Here is a 23,871-nt window from a genome sequence, read left to right on the forward strand (position 1 = left end):
CTGTGCTCATTCTCAACTTCAGGAATGGTGCTTAAAAAAACCCTTTCCTTTTTAACTGTTTTTTCAGAGCCCCTTTTACCTCCCTGTTTCTGAGGGTGTAAATGAAGGGGTTCAGCGTGGGAATAACAACGGTGTAGAAGATGGAGATGATGTTGCTCTTGCTGGGTGATGAGGATGCAGCTCCAGGCTGAGCATACATGAAGAACACTGTCCCAAAGAACAAGCAGATTGTCACCATGTGAGAAGAGCAGGTGGAGAAGGCCTTGTGCCTGCTTTCTGCTGAAGGCATTTGGGTGATTGTGACGATGATATAACCATAGGAGACAAAAACCACCAGGGCAGTGCCCACAATTATTGGTCCACACACAGCCAGCATTACGAGCTCGTTGACAAGGGTGTTGGAGCAGGAGGTGTGGATCACTGCAGCCACTTCACAGAAGAAGTGCTTGATTTCTCTGTGCCCACAGAAGGACAGGCTGAAGGTGAAGCCTGTCTGGATGGTGCAGTTGATGCAGCCTGACAGATAGGAGCCCACCACCATGAGCACACAAAGCCTTCTGCTCATAACCACCTGGTAGAGCAGCGGGTTGCAGATGGCAGTGAAGCGATCATAAGCCATCACAGCCAGGAAAAAAGCTTCTGTTGTGCCAAAGAGAGAGAAGAAGAACATTTGGGAAGCACAGCCAGCATAGGAAATGCTCCTTCTGCCCAGCAAGAATGCCAGGGCTGCCCTGGGAGTGATGGCAGAGGAATAACAGATGTCCAAGGTGGACAGGTTCCCCAGGAAGAAGTACATTGGGGTGTGCAGCTTGGGCTCCATCCTGATGATGAGGATCATGCCGATGTTTCCCACCACAGTGACAAAGTACATTGTGGAGAAGAGAGCTGAGAGAAGGACTTGGGATCCTGGGTGGGATCTGAACCCCACCAAAATGAACTCGCTTATCCTGGTGTGGTTTTCCATCTCGGCTTTCCAAAAGGAAATTAGGATGCAGTGGATTGCAGATAGTTTGCCTGGAGAAGCAATTGTACAACAAGAAGAAAATATATGATATCAATATCTATGATATCAATATATATCTCAATATGTGACATCAATATATATATGATATATGAAACATAAGAAATATAAATTAATACAATTAATGCTCACTATAAATTATATGTATTAATTATATAAAATAATATAAAACAACATTTTATTATTCAAAATATTAATACAATGTAAATAATATCTATATATAACATAAAATCATAATATTATATATAATTAATTAAAATTATATATAATATATAATATATTACTATAACCATTATATTAGTAAAAATATAAATTATATATTAATGGATATAAATATTATTTGTAATAATTATAATTTATGCATAATGTAATATATTATATATGTTATGTAGCATTATATATTAATTATATTCTATTTATATTATTTTATTAATTATTAATTAATAAATTTAAATAGGGATATGGGAAAAGGTATAAAATTTATTGATATATCATATCTGCCGATTTTTGTCAACTACTACAGGGTAATTTATAAACTAATAATCTTGTAATATCTTCAGTATAAAGAAACATTCTGCATGCAGCTTATCCAACCTATTTTAATTTAATAAACTTTACAACCAACTAGAAACAGACATTTCATTCTACAGTTGAAGACCTATTTCAGATTTAACTGGCAGAAAATAATCTCACCCTAAGACTGCAACTAACCCACAAGATTGCAACTAATGCACAAGATTGCTCTCCCCTAAACAAAAGAACAAGGAAAAATGCTACTTCAGATGATGCAAAACAATTGAAAATATATGAGCCAAGAAATGTATTCATTTAGATAATTGTTTAAAAAAATTTCAAGTCTATTATTTTTTAAAAAGCTGAGTGACAGAAATGGTATTTAATTTGCTTTGCTGTCATTTCCATTAGATAATTTTTCTTAACCAGCATATACTTAATATTTTAAAACCATTGAATTAATTTTTAACAATTTCTCCAGCTATCCCTCCGTGGTCCTTGAAATGTAGCCTTACTTCTAGGTACCCTCAGAAGGTATTTAATGTATTTAATCCTTTGTTTTATTCAATCCTTTGTTCTTATTTACCCACGAGTCTTAGGAAAGGGAAATAAATTTGGAGAAAGAATTTCTCTTTGCATAACCTTGCTCATCAAATATTTTGGTGAGTTTTCCTGGGGATTTTTGTGTGCAGAGAGCTCAGGTTTAGGCAGTCAGGTCAAGTATCACTCAAAGCCTTTCCCAGGTTGTTGTCTACAACTTTCACAATTCCTAAACCTTCCTTTATTGTCACAAGAGAGAAATAGATGCATCCACAGTGTGATCCTTCTAGTCTCACCCTACCTGTTCAAAACAGGGGAAAAACAGTGCCTTAGAAGTAGCTGTTTTTGATAAGAATTAATAAATCCAGCCAGAAGAGAATAAGAAAAAAAGAGATAGTTTTGTCCACAATAATGTAAAAGAAAACATCAAAATCTTGTGTCATTGTGGTCAGGCATTCAACAGATGTGTGGTCCTGGCTTATGGAATTGACCTTATTTTTAAATTCTTAATTTTGTTCTGGTTTTATGTGTAAGCATCAATAATCTTAGTGTAATAGACGTAAACCTATGAAATAATTTAATGATAATCAAACATATTGTCCATTGAAGGATATCCTACATCCTATCCAAAATTGTTTTGTTGAAATAACAATTACTACTACTTAATTGAATGGCTTTTTAAAGAAGGTAAACACCTCAGCTAAGAATGAAGATGCTGCAGATACTTTTTTAGCCAGTGAGAAAGGAAGATTTTTAATTCACCTGAGAAGTCTCTGGATCTATGTGTCCCTTGATTGATCAAACAAAAAGTCTAAATGCAGACACATTAAAAACTGTCTTCCTGATAATGTATTTAATTTCCAGGAGAACTAACTGTATACATAATTACTGCATTCTATATAATGAAAAAAAAAGAGAAAACAGAAACTTTTAATCCAATTCTGTCACCACATTTAACAAAGCAAAACTCAGATTTCACACACCACAATACACATACCTTGTAACACAGTTATTGAAGCCAGGTTTGGTTTTTTGGAATTCAGGTTTCTTGAACACATTGCCAAAAATACTGAACATTTTTTCTACTCAGCTGACTTTTCTCTTGTAATCAATACATCACTGGCTTTTCCTCTGACTGCTTCTAAGAGCATTCTCCTTAGCATGTTGCTTATGTATACTTTAATAAGTGTACATAAAAAACACCAGGGATTCAGTTTCCACAGTCCTGGACCTTCACAGCAAACATCTGAAATCTCAAATGAGATATTTTTCCCTTGTGCCATTTTTCTTTGCCTGCAAAAGAAGAAAAATATCCGGAATAGAAGAGATAAAACAACAAACACAAGCAATAAAGTGTAAAGCTGTTTCTGTGTGTCTTCTACCCCTACTTTTTTCACTGCTTCTTATGCAGAACCCTTCCTGCCTCTTGTAGAATTTTTTTTCTGCTAAGCAAAACACTGTGGACCTAATCAAGATCTCATTAACCATTAGAATCTGCTTCCTTCTGTTGTAGTTGAGACAGAGACAGCACAAAGTCACATTCCATTTTCAGAAGGCTTCAAACTGTTTTTATTATGGCCTGCATGCTTTTTACACATTCTTACAAAGCTCATAAGTTTACACTTTACTCATTGGCCACAAAATACAAATAAAGTGCTTATTGGAATAGGCAGCTGAAGTTTCTGTTATTTATCCTCCTTTCTGTCTTGGTTTCTATGTCAAGGACTTTGGTAGGAAATTCTTTCAGGGGTAAACATGGATCCCCTTCTCAACCTTCTCTCTGGCTCACAGAAATTGCTGTAAAATCTCTTCCAGATTACCAAAATAGAACAGACACCCTTGCCTTCTCCCCAGGCAATAATGGTTCTCCTCTCTAAACAAAAGCAAGTTTTCACTAAATGCGTTTTCTTCTCTGACTCCAGGAGTGTGCTCACCTCTGAAACTGAGAAATCTGGTTCAGGTGAGGGCCCAGCCTCTATGGAGCGCTGCTCTGAGGGGCAGCAATCACCCCAGGAAGGGAAAAACGTCTCACAACTCCTGTTTGGGTATCTCACACACCCTAGGACTTGGCTGTTTTTCAAAAAGCAAATTTGCATTCTTCTCAGCACAGGAGTGTCCCATTTAGTTACAGCAAACTATATTAAATTTTCTTTGTTTTGGCACGTGGTTTTAAATAAATCTGCATGAAATAGATGTTTCTGTTCTTGATATAATGGCTTCCCATATTTTGTGACTGACAATTGATCAGTGTCTTCTAAACCCAGACTACCTTACATTTGCATACATTCCTATCAGTTTCTCTTATCTGCAGGCAGAGAGTGAGATTAAGAGAAAGTTTCCCAAAAGCTGAGATTGGACTTTGTTTTACCTTCTTTACTTGTGGGTGGTGACTTATTTACAGTACTTTAAAAGTACTTGAATTTGTGAAAGTGTTTATTAGGAAAACTTCCAGAAATAAGCTTAGATGCAAGAGGGAACTTGCATTCTCAAAAGGTTTGTGTTTGTGTAACACTTTTTTGTGTTCTCTCCTTTCCTAAGGAACCTCTGTGGAATAGGTTATGAATTATTTGTTTCAGGTTATCTAACAATATTATTATTAGTGTACATAAAGCCCATAATAATTGGATTATGATCCTCTTCCCAGTGTATTTGAAGGATTTTCCTAAAATTATTTCAAAACAATCACTTCAGATCAGTGCTTTAAAACCAGTCAATGTGTGTAGCCAAATCACTGCATTAAAGAAACTTCAAACCTTGCAAAATTTCAATTAAAAACTCATGAAGGAGTTGTGGAGCTGAGACAGAGGCCAAGTGACAATGCAGCTGTACCATGTGAATATTCACATTATACCTTCTCTAATGCCATATTAGAAACATTTTCTTCTTCAGAGGATGTTTCCTATTATCCTACACCAGGAATCTAAGAATGTTACAATTACCCATTCTTTTCTGCTGCCTATTTCTCTCAAGGGATAGTAACAAAATTTTGGATTAAATGAATCACAAATAGCTGATTTTCACATGCATTTACAGTGTTTTCTGGACTTTATTCCATCTAGAGCAAACAAATTTGGGCTTTATTTTCCAGCATTTCCAAACACCTTTAAAAACAGCAGTCATTCAGCTGGAGACTTTTAAGAAAAGGTGACAGCATTGATTCTTAGGAGGAAAACAAGCAAAAAAAACCCCAAACCCACACATCTCGAGTCAAATCCATAGTATATACATAAATATACCAAGGTTTAGTTCAATAAATATGAGTGGTGGTTGCATGGATTGAGGTTTGGACCTCCTGACTTCATCTCCTCAGCGCTGCCGTTGATCTTCATGAGCAAAGCCCCTTCATGTGATTTCTTTGGTGCCTCTTCTGCAAGTAAAAGTCCTCCTCATGGCAACCCTGACCTCTTTGTTTCTAAGGCAGTAGATGAGAGGATTCAGAAGTGGCACAACCACCGTGTACAGGAGTGACACCAGCTTGTTGGCACGATGGGTGTACATGAGCTTGGGGTGGGCGTAGGTGAAAAGAGTGGTGGAGTAGAACAAAACAGAGCAGCCATTCAGCTGGAGACTTTTAAGAAAAGGTGACAGCATTGATTCTTAGGAGGAAAACAAGCAAAAAAACCCCAAACCCACACATCTCGAGTCAAAACCACAGTATATACATATATATATATCAAGGTTTAGTTCAATAAATATGAGTGGTGGTTGCAAGGATTGAGGTTTGGACCTCCTGACTTCATCTCCTCAGCACTGCCGTTGATCTTCATGAGCAAAGCCCCTTCATGTGATTTCTTTGGTGCCTCTTCTGCAAGTAAAAGTCTTCCTCATGGCAACCCTGACCTCTTTGTTTCTAAGGCAGTAGATGAGATTATTCAGAAGCGGCACAACCACCGTGTACAGGAGTGACACCAGCTTGTTGGCACGATGGGTGTACATGAGCCTGGGGTGGGCGTAGGTGAAAAGAGTGGTGGAGTAGAACAAAACAGAGCAGTCATTCAGCTGGAGACTTTTAAGAAAAGGTGACAGCATTGATTCTTAGGAGGAAAACAAGCAAAAAAACCCCAAACCCATACATCTCGAGTCAAATCCATAGTATATACATAAATATACCAAGGTTTAGTTCAATAAATATGAGTGGTGGTTGCATGGATTAAGGTTTGGACCTCCTGACTTCATCTCCTCAGCACTGCCGTTGATCTTCATGAGCAAAGCCCCTTCAGTTGGTTTCTTTGGTGCCTCTTCTGCAAGTAAAAGTCTTCCTCATGGCAACCCTGACCTCTTTGTTTCTAAGGCAGTAGATGAGAGGATTCAGAAGTGGCACAACCACCGTGTACAGGAGTGACACCAGCTTGTTGGCACGATAGGTGTACATGAGCCTGGGGTGGGCGTAGGTGAAAAGAGTGGTGGAGTAGAACAAAACCACCACGGTCAGGTGGGAGCTGCAGGTGGAAAAAGCCTTCTGCCTCCCCTGGGAAGAAGGAATCTTCAGCACAGTGAAGAGGATGCAGATGTAGGAGGCCACCACAGCGCACAGAGGCAGCATGATGACCAGCAGGGCCAAGGTGAAGTCCACGAGCTCGGCCGAAGAGGAATCGCTGCAGGAGATGTTCAGGAGGGAGGAAATGTCGCAGAAATAATGATTGATTTTGTCCACGTCGCAGAAGGAGAGGCTGGCTATAAAGCCCAGCTTGATGGAAGAGGTGGCCAAGCCACACACCCAGCAGGCAGCCACCAGCTGAGCACAGAGCTTGTGGCTCATGATCAGGGGGTACCTGAGGGGTTTGCAGATGGCCACGAAGCGGTCAAAGGCCATCACGGCCAGCAGGACGTACTCGGTGCAAACAAAAGTCACAAAGAAATGCAGCTGTGCCATGCAGCCCTGGAATGAAATCCTTTTGTCATGGGACAGGACATCTCTGATCATCTTTGGCTCAATGGCAGAGACATACCAGATCTCTAAAAAGGACAGATTCCCTAGGAAGAAATACATGGGTTTTTGCAGGCTGTGGTTGTTTCGGATGATGAGAATGATGAGGAAGTTTTCCAACACAGTTAATAAATAAGCCAGAAGTAAAGCAGAGAAGAGAAGCAGCTGCTGTTCACCAGTGGTGGGAAAACCCAGGAGAAAGAAATACATGACTTTGGTTTCATTCCTCCCACCCGTTCTGTAGAAGAAAGATGAACCTTATCCACCTGCAAGAAATTAATGCAATCACACCTAACTACCAGGCTTAAATTCATAGCCATAAGTTACACCACCACTTAAAGACTCTGTAAAAGTTCAGACATTTTTTGCTGGGTTTTTAGAAATTAACTTTGTGAAATTTATCTGCTCAATTCAGATTTTTTTCACTTTAAAATTAAAACATGCTTTTAAGTTTACATTTCACGGAGATAAACATACATTACAAGTTGACATTTCATGGAGATAAATATACATTACAAAACTTTGTGGAATTTATCTGCTCAATTCAGATTTTTTAATTTTAAAAAATTAAAACATGCTTTTAAGTTTACATTTCACGGAGATAAATATACATTACAAATTGACATTTCATGGAGATAAATATACATTACAAATCTCACCTTAGACAAATGATGACTGATGCTAATATATTTTCCATCCAGTATAAAGAAGTGACAGGTTATGAGCTTATAGACAGACATTCACATTTCCAATGCTTTAGTTTCTGCATCTAACATTTCTAAAGTTATATCATATATATCCCAGGAACTGTAAGAGAAATGTGAAGCACCATAAGGATATATTCATTTTTAAAATAAAAAACCTCTCCAAATACATCTGAAAGAGCCCACTAAAGGTTTCTGTATCTGGCTCTGAGCACACTTACATCTACACAAATCTATTGAGATGGTACACAGAGATCTCAGATACAGCATAAGTACAAGCAAATTCCAATTTTAGGTCTGGGTTGTTTGCAGCTAACTCAGATTAATCCTTCAAAAATAAGAGTGGCTCAGCCTGTGCTGTTAAAAACAAAACTGTTCTCAACCTTCTGTAGTGGGAACCCACTGGTGCTGCAGAATGGGACCAGTAGGGAACAGCTGAATGTGGGCTGATATGTCAGTGCTGTGATTTATACCAGCACAGAGAAATCAACACTTTATTTACCTGTGGTGTCCCATGAGGTCTGATTCAGAAATTGTGGTAACCTCCCAATGGAAGCAATCACGGAAAGAGGAGGGATGTTATTGTTTCCTCTGTGATTCCATGCAGAGCAGAAGAAACTCGGAAGATTTTTTTTTTTCCTGAGACACTGAACAATGAAAGAATACCAGCTGGTGTCTGCTGATTTTTATAGGGCAGAGGAAAGCAAAAACATACCCCGAGGCAGGGGATATGGCAGTCTTTTACCAAAAGGTAATCTAGAAAAATATTTTAATGCCCTTATCTAAATCAGTGACCTTAACTGGTAATGGCTTTTGGAGTGAGTGATTTTGGATAAGTGTAGTTTCACCCACACTGGAGTTGTGTTCAGACCCACAAATAGCCAAGTTATGCATTTTCCTAATTTTTTAAAACACTACAAATGTGTTCAAAGCAAAAGGAGGATCAGAGATAACATTTATCTGTCCCCTGATGAGGTCAGCTGCCTCCCAAACAGAGCTGGGAGCTGCTGCAGGATTCTATAGCATGAAAAGTACAAAACCTGATGTGGTCCCCCCTCCATGCTGCAGCTGTTTGTAAAATCTCCCTCCACTTGGTCTCATATTAATTAGATATCTTCCTTAAGCCAGAACCATGACTAAAACTACATTTATTACATTTAAATTACGTTTATTACATTAAATTTCATTAATTAGATTTAAAATTACAATTCTTTTCATGCAGTGAAAATAATGGGACTTTAGCATCTAGGAGAGCTGGAATCACTGAAGTTATTTGGCTGTTGGGGCATAGTTTGATTTATTTTGCAAATATGTAAGAATCTAGTGACATTTGACATACCTTATGGTGTGCTGCTGAATTCTAACTTCTGGCCAAAGCCACATGTGCATGCTCAGGAATGTAAGGGAACCTCATAAAAAAGACAACTTCAAAATAATGTCAGTGCATGGAGAAGGGAGTAGTGTTAGTTCTTACCTCATTTCTGTTAGGCTGGTGAGGATCCAACTACCATGGACCAGTTTTGGGTTCCCTGGTATTTACATAATTTTAATTTATATTATTTATTTATATAATTTTAATTGATATAGTTTTATAATTTATGTATATATATAATTCAAGGAATAATATATATATATAATTCAAGGAATAATATATATATATAATTCAAGGAAAATGTGGATTAACTAGAGAGGTGCTTGCTTACCAAGGCCTGCTAGGATGTGAAGATATGACTCAGGGTACATGAACCATGAAAAGAAGTTATTGGGTTTGTTAAATATGGGGTATTGGAGGCTGTGACAAGCTATAAAAAGGGATAAAAACAATAATTTTCAATTCAGTAGCTGCTATTTAGGCCTTTAGATGTGAGGTCAGAGTGCTTAAACAGCTTCCCTGAGAGATTTTAGTACCTCTGACATTTTCAGCTCTCAGCTAGACCAAGTCACAGCTGATGTAACAGAGACGTGGGCAGAGTTATGCAATAAAATTATAAATATATATTAACATCTGGAGTACTGCATCCAGGAGTGACATGGATCATCTGCAGAGCATCCATTCCCTGGATAGGATTGAACATATTGCTCAATCTGTGGGTACCAGATTCACTTCCCTAAACATCAATTTCTGTTGCAGTTTGTGATGCCACAGGGTTTTCCATTTGACATCCAGATCAAAGAATCATACAAAAACTCGGGTTTGAAAGGCAGAACTTTAATTCCAGAATATTTTAACTCACTCTGCTGTCACAAACATATTTCAGAGTTTCAGGGACTTGTCAGGTCGAGCTTTGCAAAGCTCAAAGGACAGAGATTTCTTGACCTATTTGGGACTGTGTTGTGGTGCTTCATCACTCTATCTTATCTGAATTTAATTTTGTTGGAACAAGTTCCTGTTGCTTTTGTCTTTTCAGGCATGCCCACTTAAGAATTGCCTCTATCTCCTCTGTAATCCTCTTCAGGTGGTGGCAGACTGCAGCTAAACACCTCCTCAACATTCTCTTTTCTTAAAAAACTGCTCCCATCTGTCTCCCTCTGTGTGCTCCCACCCTTCTGTCATTTGGTAACTCTCTGCTGGAATTTCCATTTTTGTCTTTCTTCTAGTGGGAAGTTTCAGACTGATCACAGTAATGTTGATGTAGTCCTGGGTAACAAACAGAGCCCAGGATCATTTACCATCAGGCTGATGATGCAAGATTTTGTGTCTGTGTGTTAAATTACCTTAAAGTTCTTCCTGACCCTCTCCTTTGAATGTTCCTTTCTGAAAGATCTGTGTTTAGGCAACTGATTCTTCTCTTAGTGCTTCTATCTCCTTATGTGATGTTGAAGGACCACCGGAAAAATTTAAAAATCAGGAGGCTCATTTAGCACTAAAAATGGAAATTAAACTGTGCAAATTAACCCTCTTGCCCAAAAGTAAAGGTTTGTTTTCTGAATCTGAGCTACTTCCCAAAGTTATATTTGAAGTTAATGAAGAAGAAACTTCTCAGTGGAGTTTCATGGTCTCCTATCACAGCTATCTAAAATGACTGAAGTTCCCATCCTCATTCCTGTGAAGAAAGCTGACATAACTATTTATTTGGTGCCTCAAGTTCTTGAATCCTAGTTTCATGTTAAGTTGAATCAGGGTGAGAATGCAATTTTGTTCTTTGATGCATACCAAAAAAATACATTCAGAGAAGACAATTATTTTTATTGCCTTTTCCATTCCTCGGGAATGATGTGTGATGTGTTCAGTTAGAAAAACCTTTTACATTTGCATAGATTCAGAGATTTTAGCTGAACATGCAGATTGACTCCAATAACCAATAACTGGAGAACCCCAATAACCCTTTCTGTCAAAGTAAAAATCTTATTAGGTTTTCATAGGATTCCGACACATTCAGCTGGAAGATCATCTCCCAAGAATTCATTAGTGATCAGAGGCAGAAACTCTGGAGAGAGCAGTCCTGCTACACAAGACCTTCAGCAAAGAGTCCTTCACCTCCTGGTTCCTCAGGCAGTAAATGCATGGGTTTAGCATCGGGGTGACAATGGTGTAAATGATGGAAACCAGCTTGTTGTGATCCCTGGATTCTGCACGCCTGGGCCGAGCATACATGAACAGGGTGGCTGAGAAGAAAATGATGACCACAGCCAGGTGAGAAGCACATGTGGAGAAGGCTTTCTTCCTGTTCTGAGCCTTGGGGATGAGCCAAACAGTCCTGATTATGCAGGTGTAAGAAACAATGATGACAGAGAGGGGCATCAACAAAGTGAACAAGGCCGAGATGAAATCCACCATCTCAGCAAGGCGCCGCTGGGAGCACGAGAGGTTGAGCAGCGGGCTGATGTCACAGAAGAAGTGGTTGATGACCCCGGGCCCACAGAAGGAGAGCTGGGAAATGAAGGAGACCTTGAGCACAGCTATGAGGAAGCCGAGCAGCCAGGAGGCCGTGGCCAGCTGCAGGCAGGCCCTGCGGCCCATGGCGAGGGCGTAGTGCAGCGGGGCGCAGATGGCCACGTAGCGGTCGTAGGCCATGGCAGCCAGCAGGACACACTCAGTGCACACCAGGGCGATGAAAAAGTACAGCTGGGCCATGCAGCTCGTGAGGGAGACGCTCTTGTTCCTCACCACCAAGGTGAGCAGCAGCTTGGGAACGGTGACTGAGATGTAGCAGGCCTCAAGGAAAGCGAGGTGGCCCAGGAAGAAGTACATGGGCTTGTGGAGCTGGGGGTGGGTGATGATCAAGGTGATGATGACCATGTTCTCGGTGACAGTCAGCAAATACACGGCCAGGAAAATGACAAACAGCACAGCCTGCAGCTCTCTGCTGGTGGGGAATCCCAGGAGGATGAACTCATGGATGTGGGTGTCATTTTCTTGTGCCATGATGACCTTGAAGGCCTGGAATGTTGTGGTGTTCACATTTTCTAAGACATCCCTTTGATCAGCATTTTTCTCCTGAGAAGCTGCAGAGAAAAAGGAGAACAATTATTATTTCATTTGCTTCTCCTGTGTTTTTCTCATCTGGAATGTGTTTGGAAATTGTTTACTCACAGGTGATTGTTTCATTGGGTTCTGGTGTGAGTTGTTTTCACTCATTGGCCAATCAGTGCCAAACTGTGCCAAGACTCTAAAAAGAATGATGAGTTTTCATTATTATCTTTTTAGCATTTGGTAATATAATATAATATAATATAATATAATATAATATAATATAATATAATATAATATAATATAATATAATATAATATAATATAATATAATATAATATAATATAATATAATATAATATAATATAATATCCTTTTAAAAACATGGAGTCAGATTCATCCCTGCCATGAAAATCCCTGCAAATACAATAGAATGTATGAGGAGCAAAAAGGAAAGAAATAAGGGAACATTTTGTATTATCTCCCCCAAGCATCCTCTTCAGGCCTGACTTTCAAATACACAGTTTAACTAGAGATTCCACACCAGTTATTTAATTGACATTCCTTATTATTTAACCATTCCTCATTATTTAACTTCTGAATTATTTTTGTGGCCTACAGCAGGATTGGTGATTGGAATCTTGGCTCCAAGAAAATATTTAGGCTTCACTGATTTCTTCACAGACCTTATCTTCACTTAAAACACAGTCAGAGGGGAAGAGATAACATTATTAAATGTGTGTTTGATCTTTTGCATTAATTGATAGAATTAATCTTAATTTTTCACAAAAAAATACCTGAAGTTTGATGTTTATGCCTCTTATTTTCACTTCTTAGGGAAGATTTCAAACAACATTTTTTTACATATTCCTGCACATTCCTATCCAACACTCAACTGACTTTCTAGAATGATGTTCACGATTTGTTATTCACAAAATATTTTTCATATAAAACATTAAGAGAAAAAAAATCCATTAATGTTCTGAAGAAAATATTTTTGTGATATCATTATTTATTTGAGTTTCAAAATATTTATTTCAAATTAGATTTTTCTCTTGCATATAGATAATCTGTGTAGAATCAATCTGATTACATAACTTACATATTTCATTGCAAGTACATGACTGCTGCCAAATAATAAAGTGACAGAATACTAAATACAATTTGATTTATAAGAATGGCTTTCACATCTCCCAGCCTTCTATGAGATCTAAGTTGTGGTACAACTTAAATCACCTTAATACTACAGGAAAGGCAGGCAACTCATTTTTCAATGTAGCCAGTAGAAATTCAAGCATAACAAGGAAAAAACCTAGTTTAAGTGATTTAGCAGGCTACAGAATACAAACCATAATTGAAAAGTGCCTGAACCAAAATAATATCAAAAAGAGAAAAGAAAAATTATAGCCTATTCTATTATAGGCTTTAAAGCACCTTAGAATATTGACTAGCACTACCTTAATTTTAAATTACAAGAATTTCAAGTGTCAGAATTGACTGACACTACTTTTAATTTTAAAAGGGTGATTAACTGGAGCATTTCAGGTACCTGCCCTCAACTAACAGATCACTCTCAGGTGACACAGAAAGAGAATTTCCATATTTCAAGAATTAAGCTTTTCAATGTAAAAATAATGGTGAATATTTTTTTAAATTCTAGTCCACTGAAAGTAGAATAAAAATGCCTTTTTTACCACATAAACATGTTCAGAAGCACTATTACATAGAAAACACGGAGAGAGTGTGAGGGAAAGGTTATATTTAACTTATACTCTCAACAAAAGTTGTAAGGTTTTTAAAAGCACATAAAATACAGCAAGAAATTTCCATTTTTCTAGTCTTTTCATCTGTTAAATCCAGCTCTGCTTTCCTTTCCAAGCAATCCCTCTCTCTTCTCTTTCACACTTTGAGAAACATGTCCATGTTTCTCTTGAAAAGTGCTCACAGCATCACAGAATCAAAAAACCACAGAATCACAAAATCACAGTATCCCAGAATCACAAAACCACAGAATCACAAAATCACAGAATGCCAAAATCACAGAATCCCAGACTGGTTTGTGTTGGGAGAATTTTAAAGCCCATCCCAACCCACCCCTGCCATGGCAGGGACATTTTCCACTGTCCCAGGCTGCTCCCAGCCCTGTCCAGCCTGGATTTGGGCACTGCCAGGGATCCAGGGGCACCCTCCCCACCGTCCCACAGAAGAATTTCTTTCCAATATCTAATCTAAACTTATTCCTTTTCAGTTCGAAGCCATTCCCCCTTGTCTTGCTCCAATTCTCGATAAAAACTGGGAATGCCATTTCCAGGACACTCACAACTTATGTTGGAATTTTCAGAGCTCAGGTGAGATCAGATGAGAAGAAAAAGCTCTAACAAACCTAAAGAAAAATAAATTAAAAGCTTTTTGTCTAACGAGAGATCATATCTATGCTTTTCTCTCTTCTATTAAGCTAAACCTTACCCCTGTGCTGTTCTGTCTCTCTCCAGTGGCTGGAAGCTGCTTTGTTGGTGGCTGCTTTGTTAAAAGCTGTGAGCACAAACAGTTCCTGCAGGCTTTTGTCACTTCAGCTGAGCAGGAGATTTCCCAGGATGCTAAAATATCTCCCAGTACATTATCCTTCAAAGCCCAAGAGAGCTGGGAACAGAATTAGAGGGAATAATTTTCCCTCCTTTTTCTAAACCTCACGGAAAGTGTTGCTCTGCTGCTGTTGCTTGTTTGCTTGTTAATTCTTTTATGTGCTAACTATTGTAGCACTGTTCATACTTTTTTGTTTTCCCTTTTCCCAAGTCACTGCTGTCTGTGTGACAAAGCATCAGAGCAGAACTCAGGATATTTCTACTTTGCTGGTGGCTCATGATGGGGAGCTCTGACAAGTAAAATTCTTCACTTATCAGTGCCTTAGTTTCTCCCTACATTAAATTGTGGAAGAAGTTTCACAGTGACTTCTGTGAGCCAGAGAGAAGTTTGAGAAGAGCATCCATGTTTACCCCTGAAAGAATTTCCTACCAAGGTCATTTACCAAGAAAGAAAGAAGGATAAATAAGAGAAACTTCAACTGCCTATTCCAATGAGCACTTTGTTTGTCTCTGGTGACCTATGAGTAAACTTATGAGATTTCAAAAAGAATGTCTCAAAAGCATGCATGCCATAATAAGAACAGTTTGAAGCCTTCTGAAAATGGAGTGTGTTGCTTTTTGTTGTCTCCATCTCAACCATGACATTAAATAATTATTGCACTGGTCTTTAATATTACTTGAGGTTCCACAGAGACAGCAGTACCCAAGGATTAAGTATCAATAATATTTTTAGGTGTGAAAGACACCATTCAGAGGGGAAATCCAACTCATTGCACGTGACTCCAACTTAAAATGAGATACAGCCCAGAGAGAAGACACCCAAACATTCAATACACACCCATATTCAACCAATAAAACCACTTTTCATCCCCTTAATTTGGTCTGGCTCTGTTTTTAGGTAACCCACACAGGTTGCAGTGCCAGGGAATAACTGGCTGCTGCAGGTTTCTTGTTGTTTCCCCATTGCTCAGGTGTCAGCACTGCCACAAAAGGTGAGGATTGGGGTGGAGGTTCCTGCTGGCCCCGAGCCCAGGGCTGACACACACACAGGAGGATCTGGGAGCTGGTACTGGTTCAGCAGGGCTGGGAGCAGCAGAGAGCTGCAGCTGCTGGGGTGTGAGCATTGCCAGAACCACAGGTGAGTGCTGGAACCCTGGAAAATGAGAATTTTGGATTTTCTGCGCTGACAGGCACTGACCTCCAAGAGAACACTGCATTTGACCTGAGGCTGTGGAGAAGCTTCCAAAATGGAATGATAGAACTGGGATTGTGGGTGTAGAGTTTGAATAGAAGTGTGTAATATCACAGGGTGGAAAACTTAGAGTTTAAGGGTTTAGAATATAGTAATACATATAGAGCAAGATGGAGGTTTTAGGGTGGTGGCTGGTCTTTCTTCTCCTCCTTCTTTCTTCTCCTCCTTCTTCTCCTTTCTTTTCTTTTTTCTTCTCCCCCTTCTCCTCCTTCTCTTTCACCTTCTCCCCCTTCTCGTTCTTCTCTTTCACCTTCTCCTCCTTCTTCTTCTTCTTTCTCCTTCTCTCTTCTTCTCTTTCTTCTTCTCCCCCTTCTCCTCCTTCACCTTCTCCCCCTTCACCTTCTCCCCCTTTCTCCTTCTCTCTTCTTCTCTTTCTTCTTCTTCCCCTTCTCCTCCTTCACCTTCTCCTCCTTCTGATTCTTCTCCTTTTTTTTCTCCTCCTTCCCTTTTTCTCCTTCTCCTTCTTTCTCCTTCTTTCTCCTCCTTTCTTCTCTTTCTTCTTCTCCCCCTTCTGCTCCTTCACCTTCTCCTCCTTCTCCTTCTCCTCCTTCACCTTCTCCCCCTTCTCCCTTTCCTCCTTCACCTTCTTCTCCTTCTTCTTCTCCTCCTCCTTTTTCTCCTCCTTCCCTTTTCGTCCTCGTCCTCCTCCTCCTCCTTCTCCTCCTTCTCCTTCACCTTCTTCTCCATGGGTTTGGGTGGTTTTGTGTAATTGGATTAAAAAAATCCACATTGTGGGCCACGGGTGATTGGTTATTGGGTTAAAAGCAAAAATAGTTGAGGTGTCATTTCGTAATTGGATAAGTTCTTTTCCCCTAAAAGACCTTGTAGAGAGAGAGACGGGGCCATTTCGTAGCTTGCTTGTGAAATGCTGTAGAATTCATAGCTTGTAAAATTGTGATATAGATAAGAAATTAGGCTGAGAAAGGGGTGACAGCAGGAGATGCTGAAATCAGAGGATGGTCAATATTGACAAACAGAATGCCCCAGAGACTTTTCAGAAGGCTGGGACAAAGGAAGATGTGGCTGAACCCCAGCTGTGAACAGCCCCAGAATGGATGGAGAAGCTGAGCCAGAGAAAAGGACTGTGACTTTCAAATTAGAAAAAAAGAGAACTGAGCAGTGAGGGGCAGAGCAGGAAAACCAAGGCAGCAAGGTCAAAAAGGAGAGTTAGACAAAAAATAAATAAAATTAAATTAAAAAATAAAATAAAATAACAAAATATAATAGAAAAACAACAGAAAAAGGTGGAGACAGAGGGAAAGGAAGAAAGAAAGACAAAGATCAGAGAGGGCACTGGCTGGGGAAAACAATAAAACCTGATTCAGAGAAAATCTGATATGAGAATTATTGCTTTGAACAATTAAAAATTGTTTACTATACTATTGTAAAATGAGAGCTCAGTGTGTAAAGATGTAGTATGTATTATAAATACCTAGGTGTCAAACTTTCTATCTAGAAAAACTAATTTTTCTCTGTATTATGTCCAAACTTGCAGTGCAAAACAAAATACTTATTCAGTATTTCATAACCAGTATTTGCTGCCTTTTTGTTTTTGTGTTTGTTTTGGGTTTTTTCCCCACTTTGCTGTCAATCCAGAGTTCACAATCTTTTTTTTTTGCAGCATTAAGGAGATGGGAATGACAAAATTGCATGGCCTGGCTATTCTAGTGACAGCAGGGATCACTGGTGCAATCTGGTGGGTGTTTAACTTTGATAATTATTCTCAACAAGAATTTCTTTCTACTGCCCAGACTCAGACAGGTTTCTTCTAACAAATGCAGGTACAATGTAAGCTTTGAATTTACACAAATTCAAAATCCCCTTTTACATTCAAAAGATGAAAATAAGCAAGGTGTGGACACTTTTAACATTTTCTGTGAAATTCTAAAAGTCTGATTAATAATCTCTGTGTATTCCTGTGAGTACAAATGTGTGTTTTCATGTTTACATCCCGCATTTCTGTGCTCCAGACCAGCACAAGGATGCTGGAATTCTGTGGACTGGGTTTAGCTGTGCTTGATTCAGCTGAATTTATTTATCATGGTTTGTTTGAGTCTCCCTTGGTTGTTAAGTTTGCTGCAAGGATCTTTTAGTTGTTTACCTAGACTGCCCATTCTGAAAGTAGTTTTTCTTCTTCTAAAATAAGGAACAGAAGGTATGCATGAGCAACCCCTCACCTGTACTTCAAATATTATCAAGAAATAATATAAAGAAAAAAAATACATATACATATAAAATATATATATTGTATATAAAAATATACATTATATATGTATATATAATATTGAGAATATTTCAAGTATTCTTCAATCTAAAAAAGTTGTTTTGAGGTGGCTGGTTTCATGCCAATATTCAAATCTCAGCCTTGATTGATTTGACTACAAACTCTCAAAAATTCACTTCTTTTCAAACCAGGACAGGTTTGTATTCAGTGTTCTGGAGCCTGAAATCAGAGCAGGTGGGGTTAATTCAGAGTTGGCTGGAACAATATTGAAGATCTGTTCCAGTTGTAGGAATCAGGACAAATTTTCAGCCATTCTTTCTCTGCAGCAGAGCATCAAATGCTCAAATGTGAGCACAAATGCTCACATTTTTGTTTAAATTTAAAACTCAGATCCCACAGAATGGCCAGAGCAAAGGGATGCTGTGAACATCTGGATTCAAGAGGCAGCTGCAGAGGAGTTCTGGCATCAGCTGAGACCAAACTCTGCTCAAAGCACACACATTGCCTTTGGTGCAAACAGTCTGGGGCAAATTAAATGACTCACAGATCCTCAGAGCTGATTGATCTTCAGATAACTTTAGGCTAAACTCCTGTGTGAAAAACACCAATCACTTTTTAATAAAATTTTAAAAATTTAATAGTAATAAAATGGTTATAAAAATAGTAATATAATTAGAGTAATAAAAATTTGGACAATTTGGATTTAGGACAATGCAAAACAATAAAAACAAAGAGTTATGGACAGTCCAGGTACCTTTTCTGGGCAAAATAAGTCTGAAAAAGGGCCCACGTTAACAGAGGATTAACCCTTAAAAGCAACAGCCTGTTGCATATTCATACACCTCATCCATGATGCATAAATTCCATTCAAACACAGGATTCTGTCTGGTCAGTGTCAACTTTTTCCTCTGAATCCTAACAGCTTCTTCAGGGCTGAGCAAGGCAGGAAGAAGTTAATTTCTTCTGATAAGGGAGCAATAAATTTTCTTTCTCTGAAAGATTCAGGGGTCCTGTGGCTGCTGAGTTCTCTCTTTAAAAAGTCTCTTACATAGCACAGTTTCTATTTTAACATTATGTTATAACCTAAAACTCTATTTAACACACTACTTAAGGAAATTAATACAGCATCACTTTCTGACATAACACATATAATATTCATTTTAATATTTGCCAAAGCCAATAATAAAATAGGCATTTTTCGCATCCTGTCTTGAAACAGCTGAGATTGGCAAACCCTCATCACCATACTGACCCCACAAATGTTCTGTTAGATTTGTTTTATAGTTTCAGTCACAATGGAAGTGGGTGAGAGGTTGATTTTGTTTTTATCATTGACTCATTGCCTTCTTATCCTGTCCAAGGTACCACTACCCTTTCTCCCCAGCCAGAGCTCGGGAACACAAAGCCTCCCCTGGAGACGATTCAGTCCTGTAAGTTCATTCTGCAAAATGAAAAAGTAATAAAAGAGGTATGGACATACAGGAGAGCGTCACGGACATATTTTATGAAAAATCCTTCTGTTAGGATGTTTTCTCCTGACAAGCTGAGAGGCTTCAGAAATGAAATGTGAACAATGATTATCTGCTGCTGTGGAATGCAACAGGTGCATCTGGGATTGGGCTCATGTGGTTGTTTTTAATTAATGGCCAATCACAGTCAGCTGGCTCAGACTCTCTGGTCAGTCACAAGATTTTATTATGATTCCATTTCTTTCCTTTCAAGCCTTCTGACTAAATCCTTCCTTCTATTCATTTAGTATAGTTCTAATATATAATTTTCTTTTAATATAATATATATAATAAAATAATAAATCAAGCCTTCTGAAACATGGAGTCAAGATTCTCATCTCTTCCCTCATCCTGGTACCCCTGCAAACACCACCACAGGAAAGAGTTTACCAAAGGATCAGTCCAGGCCATGAGGACAACACTCACCTAAAAGACTCCTTTTTAGGCACCAGATTCATGCCCTGGAAGTGCAAATTTCCATTTTGATATGAGCCACCCTGCAGGGTCACATTGTATATGAACTCATATAAATAATAAAATAGTGTTTGTGGTGGAGTCTGGATGCTCACTGACATTGAACCACACAAAGATCTCTTGTGGCACTCATCTCTCATAAAAAAAAAAATAAATCTGAAACTTCTGTGCCACAATTCATTTATGTACCCTTTAATTCTCCCTGTATAATATTTCCAATATTTTTTTATTTTCATTTGCAGAAAAATAGGTGAAACATCTCTGATGCTTCCATGGTAAGTGCACCTGCTCTGGCACAATGGAATATCATGACCATGAAATCCCATTGATGTCAGAAACACAGAGTGGTACTGACAGGATAGCCGAGAGCCAGACTGAATGAAACAGAAGAAAATCAACTCTTCCATAAACCATCAAAAATGCATAGATGAAGAATCTGTAATTTGTTACTTTCAGAAAGGAAACCAAGTAATGATGATGAAAGTTGAAAATATTTTGGTTTAATTTTATCTTAATTCAGTTTTTTGCATCCTCTGTCACAACTCAGAAGCTAAAAAATCAAACTACTATTTTTTGTGATGGCAGTCACCATCATACCTGATGTGTAAACACCTATGGAATTAACATTTTTGGTCACTGGGATAAATTATTTTCTGGAATTGCCTATTCAGAAATCTGTGCTGTGATTTCAAAGTGAGACTGGAATGATTAATTCAGTGTTACATCTGTGTTTGTTTTGATGAATTTCCTGGGCCATCTCGAGCCTGCCTTCATTCCCAACCCCTTGCAGGAGGAGGGATGTGCTGGTGCTGACACCATGGCTGGCTCCAATTGTCTGGGAAGGCACGTTCAGCAGAGACATCCTGGATGCTCAATATCTGCAGAAGAACCTGGTCACTGGAGTGGTCACTTTTGCTGTCGAAAAGTACTGGTTTGTCCTTTATTTCTTGTCAAATAGTTAAACCTCTCTGCAGTACTGCTGGTGGAGCATGATTGTATCTGCAAGGGGTGAAGGAAGGAATGATGAATCTGACTACAGGTTCTCAGAAGGCTAATTTATTATTAATTTTATTTTATTTTATATACTTTTACTATCATATATAATTATTAATTTTATATATAATTAATTATTATATATTATATTAAGAATACTATACTATACCAAAGGATACAGAAAGGATACTTACTAAATGCTAAAAAGATAGTAATGAAAATTATATATATTCTATATATAAATTATACATATATGATTATATATATTATTATATATATATAATTACATATACTATGTATATATTATATAAAAATAACAATATATAATTTATATTAAAATAATAATATATAATGTTATATAAAACTTATATATAATAATTAATTATATGTATAATTAATTTTATATATTATATTATAAATACTATACTATACTAAAGGATACAGAAAGGATACTTACTGAATGCTAAAAAAAATAATAATGAAAACTCCTGACTCTTTCCAGAGTCTCCACAGAGCTTGGCCCCAACTGGCCAAAGAGTGAAAACATCTCACAGCAGAGTAATATTTTCCTCTTTGAGCCAGGTCTCATAAGCTCTTGGAGATTTATATCACACCCAAGATAGCTCAGCTAGCTTAGAAGGCATAAAATCAGCAGGATGGCTTCTGTGGTAGTGTTGGAAACAAAAAGGTATAATAAAAGGCAAAATAACAAAACTCTCTGCAGAGAAAAACCCAGCAGCTGTGTTAAATAAAGGACACAAACATCATAAAAAGGAGCAATAGATAGAAAAAGAGAAAGAAAATGAATTTGAAAAGCTGTCACTCCTCAGCAGAAGGAGCCTCTCCATTCTCTTCCTTTCCATGTCTCTTAGCTATGTCCAGTTCATAGAAGGGTTCATGAGCTCTGCCAACAAATACTTCCTTGCTGGGCACCCCGTGAACTTCTACCTGTTCACAGACTGTCCCGAGAAGGTCTCCCACCTTCAGATGGCCCCTGAGAACCACCTGTTTGTCATCCCTGTCCAGCATGACCCCAGGTGGCAGGACATCTCCAGGAGCCGCATGGACATCCTCAGCTCCTACATCCAGAGCCAGTTCCAGCACGAGGTGGATTATCTGTACTCCGTGGATATCAATGTCCAGCTCCTGGCACATATTGGTGTGGAGATCATCGATGCCTTGGTGGCCACCATCAGCTCCTGGCAGGTCACCCCACAGCAGGAGGACAAAGCCGCTGAGAAACACTCTGAGTCACAACCTGCCATCCCTGAGGGACAAGGGGACTTCCACTACACTGCCAGCTTCTATGGGGGCAGCGTGGCTGAGGTGTACAAGCTGACCAGAGCCTGCTCTGCAGGGCTGCTGCAGGACAGAGAAAATGGCATTGAGGGTGCCTGGCACCACGAGAGCCACCTCAACAGGTACCTCCTGCAGCACAAACCCACCAGGCTGCTGTCCCCAGAGTACTACTGGGACACAGAGCTGAGCTCCAGCAGCATCCTGGTGAAGAGGATGTGCCCTGTGCACCAGCACAGCCAGAGGCAAGCTCCTCAAACAAAGAGTGTGAGGCCTTTCTTCTTCTCTGTCTGAAGTTTCCCTCATCTGCTGTTGGGAAGGATGAAAGTTTGACAAGGAAAGTCTCACAGATGCTTAGCAGAAAGATTTTTAAATGTAGAGTCTGATGAAGGAATAGAGATGGAAGCAAGTTTTGGTATAGAAGAAAAGAATTGCTGAGCCAGTCTTACTGGATAACCAAGGAGGCAAAGGGTGTGTTAGTTAGAAGGGGTTTTTATGGCTTAGAGCAAAGGATAAACCCACCTCAAACAAGAAAATGTTTTTACCAAGCACAAAGATAGACAGGCAAACAAGGCAGCGAAGTTGCAAGTAGAAAAAAGGTCTCAGAATTTTCCACTGCAAGAAAACTGAAAAACAACTTCCAGCTTAAACTGTAATGTACTGACTTTGAGTGATTGGAGAACAGTAACATGAATATGGTAATTACAGTAGTTATGATAGGCTAGAGATAAAAGTTAAGGTATAGATTGGTTCTACTGTATGAAGATGCTCAGCAAAGAAAAGTATAGAACGCAATGTAACTAAAAGAAAAATATATAATGCATTGTAACCAAAAGAAAAATATAGAATGCATTGTAACCAAAAGAAAAGTATAGAATGCATTGGAACCTAAACTAAGGGTCTCTGGAGCTGACAGCTGTAGGCACAGCTCTGTTGCCCATGACCCTGGAGTGCTGTAACCTCTTGGATGGAATAAACTGCATTTTGAATACAATAGACTGCATTTTGGATACAATAAACTGCATTTTGAATACAATAGACTGCATTTTGGATACAATAAACTGTATTTTGAAGAGCCACCTGGAGTCCCACATCCCTCATTTCAGCTCTTAAAATCTGCCTCATGATCATCATGAAAGGGACACAGATTGGGGACCACCAAAGAAAAAGGATCCTTGTGTGAAATTCTGGCCCTGCTGGAGAAAGTTGCTTGCCAAGGACCCCAAGGCCTGAGCACATTGCTGAGCTGTTGTTCACAGGTGTGTTTGCTGCATGCTACACTGAACCTGGTGAAAAGATTTACGGGGGAGGCGTTTTAATGGTGGTATGTGCTTTATTGCAATTTCATTCCTTAAGAATAGAGATTTGAAAACAGAACAAGGAGACAACATCGTGCTCAAACCTGGTTTGTCCAAAACTGGGCAGTAA

At 38.8% G+C, this 23,871-nt stretch overlaps 4 protein-coding genes across 4 annotated transcripts; 1 reads left to right on the forward strand and 3 right to left on the reverse strand.

Annotated features, from left to right (window-relative positions):
* Window positions 1-31: 31 nt before the first annotated feature.
* LOC131568565 (olfactory receptor 9S13-like) lies at window positions 32-967 on the reverse strand. The gene has a single exon (XM_058820666.1). It carries the CDS (start codon window positions 962-964, stop codon window positions 32-34), a length of 933 nt encoding a protein of 310 aa, XP_058676649.1. The 5' UTR covers window positions 965-967.
* Window positions 968-5,416: 4,449 nt separating this feature from the next.
* LOC131568732 (olfactory receptor 6Y1-like) lies at window positions 5,417-6,887 on the reverse strand. Its single transcript, XM_058820816.1, has 2 exons — window positions 6,311-6,887; window positions 5,417-5,670 (listed from the first exon to the last, which is right to left on the reverse strand). The coding sequence occupies exons 1-2, from the start codon at window positions 6,885-6,887 to the stop codon at window positions 5,417-5,419; spliced, it is 831 nt and encodes a 276-aa protein (XP_058676799.1).
* A 4,224-nt stretch (window positions 6,888-11,111) lies between these two features.
* Window positions 11,112-12,071, reverse strand: LOC131568733 (olfactory receptor 6B1-like). The gene has a single exon (XM_058820817.1). The coding sequence runs from the start codon at window positions 12,069-12,071 to the stop codon at window positions 11,112-11,114; it is 960 nt and encodes a 319-aa protein (XP_058676800.1).
* Window positions 12,072-17,579: 5,508 nt separating this feature from the next.
* On the forward strand, window positions 17,580-22,737 carry LOC131568734 (histo-blood group ABO system transferase 2-like). Its single transcript, XM_058820818.1, has 5 exons — window positions 17,580-17,644; window positions 19,534-19,602; window positions 20,397-20,429; window positions 20,945-21,079; window positions 22,020-22,737. Exons 1-5 carry the CDS (start codon window positions 17,580-17,582, stop codon window positions 22,735-22,737), a joined length of 1,020 nt encoding a protein of 339 aa, XP_058676801.1.
* The last annotated feature ends 1,134 nt before the right edge of the window (window positions 22,738-23,871 follow it).

Source organism: Ammospiza caudacuta, chromosome 27 (genome assembly GCF_027887145.1).
Source record: "Ammospiza caudacuta isolate bAmmCau1 chromosome 27, bAmmCau1.pri, whole genome shotgun sequence".
Taxonomy (NCBI): domain Eukaryota; kingdom Metazoa; phylum Chordata; class Aves; order Passeriformes; family Passerellidae; genus Ammospiza; species Ammospiza caudacuta.

Excerpts from the sequence above, each read along its gene's own strand:
- LOC131568565 (XM_058820666.1), bottom strand. The coding sequence starts at position 964 with ATGGAAAACCACACCAGGATAAGCGAGTTCATTTTGGTGGGGTTCAGA.
- LOC131568732 (XM_058820816.1), bottom strand. The coding sequence starts at position 6,887 with ATGGCCTTTGACCGCTTCGTGGCCATCTGCAAACCCCTCAGGTACCCC. Across the intron at positions 5,671-6,310 it reads GACTTTTACTTGCAGAAGAG|AATCAATGCTGTCACCTTTT; the intron begins GCACCAAAGAAA and ends TTTCCTCCTAAG.
- LOC131568733 (XM_058820817.1), bottom strand. The coding sequence starts at position 12,071 with ATGGCACAAGAAAATGACACCCACATCCATGAGTTCATCCTCCTGGGA.
- LOC131568734 (XM_058820818.1), top strand. The coding sequence starts at position 17,580 with ATGGGAATGACAAAATTGCATGGCCTGGCTATTCTAGTGACAGCAGGG. Across the intron at positions 20,430-20,944 it reads ACATCTCTGATGCTTCCATG|GAGGAGGGATGTGCTGGTGC; the intron begins GTAAGTGCACCT and ends AACCCCTTGCAG. Across the intron at positions 21,080-22,019 it reads GTCACTTTTGCTGTCGAAAA|CTATGTCCAGTTCATAGAAG; the intron begins GTACTGGTTTGT and ends CATGTCTCTTAG.